Below are 6,000 nucleotides of genomic sequence, written 5' to 3'. Positions count from 1 at the left end.
TTAAAATCTTGGAATCTAACACCAGTCTAACTGATAAGATTACTACCTGGCACACATACACATCCGATACCTGACTTGGACATATTACGTGCTAGGATGACGTTCAGACCAGCTGGTATCACTCTCTTCCTCGTAACGGTGGTGTTTATGGTGAGAACATCATGTTTGTCGTAAAAACTATAGACTTTATTTGTCTCACAACAATTGTGAACAAGGTACGTCAACCTATATTATTATAGCTTGCTCGGAAGGAAGCGCTAGGGTCCTTACTGTTGGAGAAAAGTCACGTGGTACATTCAAGTAACGCGTATATCACGTTTGAATATTGATACATTTACTTGCCATCATTTTGAAATCCTACATTGAAAATTATGTCATTTATTAACATTAAAGGGCAATACACCACCTAGATCCTCCGTCACCCTCTAGGTATCTACACTACAGACCCCTAGATCCTCCGTCACCCTCTAGGTATCTACACTACAGACCCCTAGATCCTCCGTCACCCTCTAGGTATCTACACTACAGACCCCTAGATCCTCCGTCACCCTCTAGGTATCTACACTACAGACCCCTAGATCCCCCGTCACCCTCTAGGTATCTACACTACAGACCCCTAGATCCTCCGTCACCCTCTAGGTATCTACACTACAGACCCCTAGATCCTCCGTCACCCTCTAGGTATCTACACTACAGACCCCTAGATCCCCCGTCACCCTCTAGGTATCTACACTACAGACCCCTAGATCCCCCGTCACCCTCTAGGTATCTACACTACAGACCCCTAGATCCTCCGTCACCCTCTAGGTATCTACACTACAGACCCCTAGATCCTCCGTCACCTCTAGGTATCTACACTACAGACCCCTAGATCCTCCGTCACCCTCTAGGTATCTACACTACAGACCCCTTGATCCCCCGTCACTCTCTAGGTATCTACACTACAGACCCCTAGATCCTCCGTCACCCTCTAGGTATCTACACTACAGACCCCTAGATCCTCCGTCACCCTCTAGGTATCTACACTACAGACCCCTAGATCCCCCGACACCCTCTAGGTATCTACACTACAGACCCCTAGATCCTCCGTCACACTCTAGGTATCTACACTACAGGCCCCTAGATCCTCCGTCACCCTCTAGGTATCTACACTACAGACCCCTAGATCCTCTATCATCCTCTAGGTATCTACACTACAGACCCCTAGATCCTCCGTCACCCTCTATGTATCTACACTACAGACCCCTAGATCCCCCGTCACCCTCTAGGTATCTACACTACAGACCCCTAGATCCTCCGTCACCCTCTAGGTATCTACACTACAGACCCCTAGATCCCCAGTCACCCTCTAGGTATCTACACTACAGACCCCTAGATCCTCTATCATCCTCTAGGTATCTACACTACAGACCCCTAGATCCTCCGTCACCCTCTAGGTATCTACACTACAGACCCCTAGATCCTCCGCCACCCTCTAGGTATCTACACTACAGACCCCTAGATCCCCCGTCACCCTCTAGGTATCTACACTACAGACCCCTAGATCCCCCGTCACCCTCTAGGTATCTACACTACAGACCCCTAGATCCTCCGTCACCCTCTAGGTATCTACACTACAGACCCCTAGATCCTCCGTCACCCTCTAGGTATCTACACTACAGACCCCTAGATCCTCCGTCACTCTCTAGGTATCTACACTACAGACCCCTAGATCCTCCGTCACCCTCTATGTATCTACACTACAGGCCCCTAGATCCTCCGTCACCCTCTAGGTATCTACACTACAGACCCCTAGATCCTCCGTCACCTCTAGGTATCTATACACTACAGACCCCTAGATCCTCCGTCACCCTCTAGGTATCTACACTACAGACCCCTAGATCCCCCGTCACCCTCTAGGTATCTACACTACAGACCCCTAGATCCTCCGTCACCCTCTAGGTATCTACACTACAGACCCCTAGATCCCCCGTCACCCTCTAGGTATCTACACTACAGACCCCTAGATCCTCCGTCACCCTCTAGGTATCTACACTACAGACCCCTAGATCCCCCGTCACCCTCTAGGTATCTACACTACAGACCCCTAGATCCCCGTCACCCTCTAGGTATCTACACTACAGACCCCTAGATCCTCCGTCACCCTCTAGGTATCTACACTACAGACCCCTAGATCCCCGTCACCCTCTAGGTATCTACACTACAGACCCCTAGATCCCCCGTCACCCTCTAGGTATCTACACTACAGACCCCTAGATCCCCCGTCACCCTCTAGGTATCTACACTACAGACCCCTAGATCCTCCGTCACCCTCTAGGTATCTACACTACAGACCCCTAGATCCTCCGTCACCCTCTAGGTATCTACACTACAGACCCCTAGATCCTCCGTCCACCCTCTAGGTATCTACACTACAGACCCCTAGATCCTCCGTCACCCTCTAGGTATCTACACTACAGACCCCTAGATCCCCCGTCACCCTCTAGGTATCTACACTACAGACCCCTAGATCCCCCGTCACCCTCTAGGTATCTACACTACAGACCCCTAGATCCCCCGTCACCCTCTAGGTATCTACACTACAGGCCCCTAGATCCTCCGTCACCCTCTAGGTATCTACACTACAGACCCCTAGATCCCCCGTCACCCTCTAGGTATCTACACTACAGGACCCCTAGATCCCCCGTCACCTCTCTAGGTATCTACACTACAGACCCCTAGATCCCCCGTCACCCTCTAGGTATCTACACTACAGACCCCTAGATCCTCCGTCCACCCTCTAGGTATCTACACTACAGACCCCTAGATCCCCCGTCACCCTCTAGGTATCTACACTACAGACCCCTAGATCCCCCGTCACCCTCTAGGTATCTACACTACAGACCCCTAGATCCTCCGTCACCCTCTAGGTATCTACACTACAGACCCCTAGATCCTCCGTCACCCTCTAGGTATCTACACTACAGACCCCTAGATCCTCCGTCACCCTCTATGTATCTACACTACAGACCCCTAGATCCTCCGTCACCCTCTAGGTATCTACACTACAGACCCCTAGATCCTCCGTCACCTCTAGGTATCTATACACTACAGACCCCTAGATCCTCCGTCACCCTCTAGGTATCTACACTACAGACCCCTAGATCCCCCCTCACCCTCTAGGTATCTACACTACAGACCCCTAGATCCTCCGTCACCCTCTAGGTATCTACACTACAGACCCCTAGATCCCCCGTCACCCTCTAGGTATCTACACTACAGACCCCTAGATCCTCCGTCACCTCTAGGTATCTACACTACATACCCCTAGATCCTCCGTCACCTCTAGGTATCTACACTACAGACCCCTAGATCCCCCGTCACCCTCTAGGTATCTACACTACAGACCCCTAGATCCCCCGTCACCCTCTAGGTATCTACACTACAGACCCCTAGATCCCCCGTCACCCTCTAGGTATCTACACTACAGACCCCTAGATCCTCCGTCACCCTCTAGGTATCTACACTACAGACCCCTAGATCCTCCGTCACCCTCTAGGTATCTACACTACAGACCCCTAGATCCCCCGTCACCCTCTAGGTATCTACACTACAGACCCCTAGATCCTCCGTCACCCTCTAGGTATCTACACTACAGACCCCTAGATCCTCCGTCACCCTCTAGGTATCTACACTACAGACCCCTAGATCCCCCGTCACCCTCTAGGTATCTACACTACAGACCCCTAGATCCTCCGTCACCCTCTAGGTATCTACACTACAGACCCCTAGATCCCCCGTCACCCTCTAGGTATCTACACTACAGACCCCTAGATCCTCCGTCACCCTCTAGGTATCTACACTACAGACCCCTAGATCCTCCGTCACCCTCTAGGTATCTACACTACAGACCCCTAGATCCCCCGTCACCCTCTAGGTATCTACACTACAGACCCCTAGATCCCCCGTCACCCTCTAGGTATCTACACTACAGACCCCTAGATCCCCCGTCACCCTCTAGGTATCTACACTACAGACCCCTAGATCCCCCGTCACCCTGTAGGTATCTACACTACAGACCCCTAGATCCTCCGTCACCCTCTATGTATCTACACTACAGACCCCTAGATCCTCCGTCACCCTCTAGGTATCTACACTACAGGCCCCTAGATCCTCCGCCACCCTCTAGGTATCTACACTACAGACCCCTAGATCCTCCGTCACCCTCTAGGTATCTACACTACAGACCCCTAAATCCCCCGTCACCCTCTAGGTATCTACACTACAGACCCCTAGATCCCCCGTCACCCTCTAGGTATCTACACTACAGACCCCTAGATCCCCCGTCACCCTCTAGGTATCTACACTACAGGCCCCTAGATCCTCCGTCACCCTCTAGGTATCTACACTACAGACCCCTAGATCCCCCGTCACTCTCTAGGTATCTACACTACAGGCCCCTAGATCCCCCGTCACTCTCTAGGTATCTACACTACAGACCCCTAGATCCCCCGCCACCCTCTAGGTATCTACACTACAGGCCCCTAGATCCTCCGTCACCCTCTAGGTATCTACACTACGGACCCCTAGATCCTCCGTCACCTCTAGGTATCTACACTACAGACCCCTAGATCCCCCGTCACCCTCTATGTATCTACACTACGGACCCCTAGATCCTCCGTCACCCTCTAGGTATCTACACTACAGACCCCTAGATCCCCCGTCACCCTCTAGGTATCTACTCTACAGAACCCTAGATCATCCGTCACCCTCTAGGTATCTACACTACAGACCCCTAGATCCCCCGTCACCCTCTAGGTATCTACACTACAGATCCCTAGATCCTCCGTCACCTCTAGGTATCTACACTACAGACCCCTAGATCCTCCGTCACCCTCTAGGTATCTACACTACAGACCCCTAGATCCTCCGTCACCTCTAGGTATCTACACTACAGGCCCTTAGATCCTCCGTCACCCTCTAGGTATCTACACTACAGACCCCTAGATCCCCCGCCACCCTCTAGGTATCTACACTACAGACCCCTAGATCCCCCGTCACCCTCTAGGTATCTACACTACAGACCCCTAGATCCTCCGTCACCTCTAGGTAGCTACACTACAGACCTCTAGATCCCCCGTCACCCTCTAGGTATCTACACTACAGACCCCTAGATCCTCCGTCACCCTCTAGGTATCTACACTACAGACCCCTAGATCCCCCGCCACCCTCTAGGTATCTACACTACAGACCCCTAGATCCCCCGTCACCCTCTAGGTATCTACACTACAGACCCCTAGATCCTCCGTCACCTCTAGGTAGCTACACTACAGACCTCTAGATCCCCCGTCACCCTCTAGGTATCTACACTACAGACCCCTAGATCCCCCGTCACCCTCTAGGTATCTACACTACAGACCCCTAGATCATCCGTCACCCTCTAGGTATCTACACTACAGACCCCTAGATCCTCCGTCACCCTCTAGGTATCTACACTACAGACCCCTAGATCCCCCGTCACCCTCTAGGTATCTACACTACAGACCCCTAGATCCCCCGTCACCCTCTAGGTATCTACACTACAGACCCCTAGATCCCCCGTCACCCTCTAGGTATCTACACTACAGACCCCTAGATCCTCCGTCACCCTCTAGGTATCTACACTACAGACCCCTAGATCCCCCGTCACCCTCTAGGTATCTACACTACAGGCCCTTAGATCCTCCGTCACCCTCTAGGTATCTACACTACAGACCCCTAGATCCTCCGTCACCCACTAGGTATCTATACTACAGACCCCTAGATCCTCCGTCACCCTCTAGGTATCTACACTACAGACCCCTAGATCCTCCGTCACCTCTAGGTATCTACACTACAGACCCCTAGATCCTCCGTCACCTCTAGGTATCTACACTACAGACCCCTAGATCCTCCGTCACCCTCTATGTATCTACACTACAGACCCCTAGATCCTCCGTCACCCTCTAGGTATCTACACTACAGACCCCTAGATCCCCCGTC

The 6,000-nt window shown here is 52.0% G+C and overlaps 1 protein-coding gene across 4 annotated transcripts in view; it reads left to right on the top strand.

Annotated features, from left to right (window-relative positions):
- LOC117333589 (astakine-like) overlaps positions 1-6,000 on the top strand; it is a 21,210-nt gene continuing 15,210 nt past the window's right edge. For 2 of the 4 annotated variants that reach the window (XM_033892943.1, XM_033892947.1), the window contains exon 1: positions 22-150. In XM_033892943.1, coding sequence (XP_033748834.1) covers positions 97-150 — 54 coding nt within the window. In that variant the 5' untranslated portion in view covers positions 22-96. Of the gene's footprint in view, positions 216-6,000 lie in introns of all 4 variants that reach the window. The other 2 variants (XM_033892946.1, XM_033892944.1) reach the window with 2 other exon arrangements.

Source organism: Pecten maximus, chromosome 8, assembly GCF_902652985.1.
Source record: "Pecten maximus chromosome 8, xPecMax1.1, whole genome shotgun sequence".
Lineage (NCBI taxonomy): Eukaryota > Metazoa > Mollusca > Bivalvia > Pectinida > Pectinidae > Pecten > Pecten maximus.
This window is presented reverse-complemented; position numbering and strand designations above follow the sequence as displayed.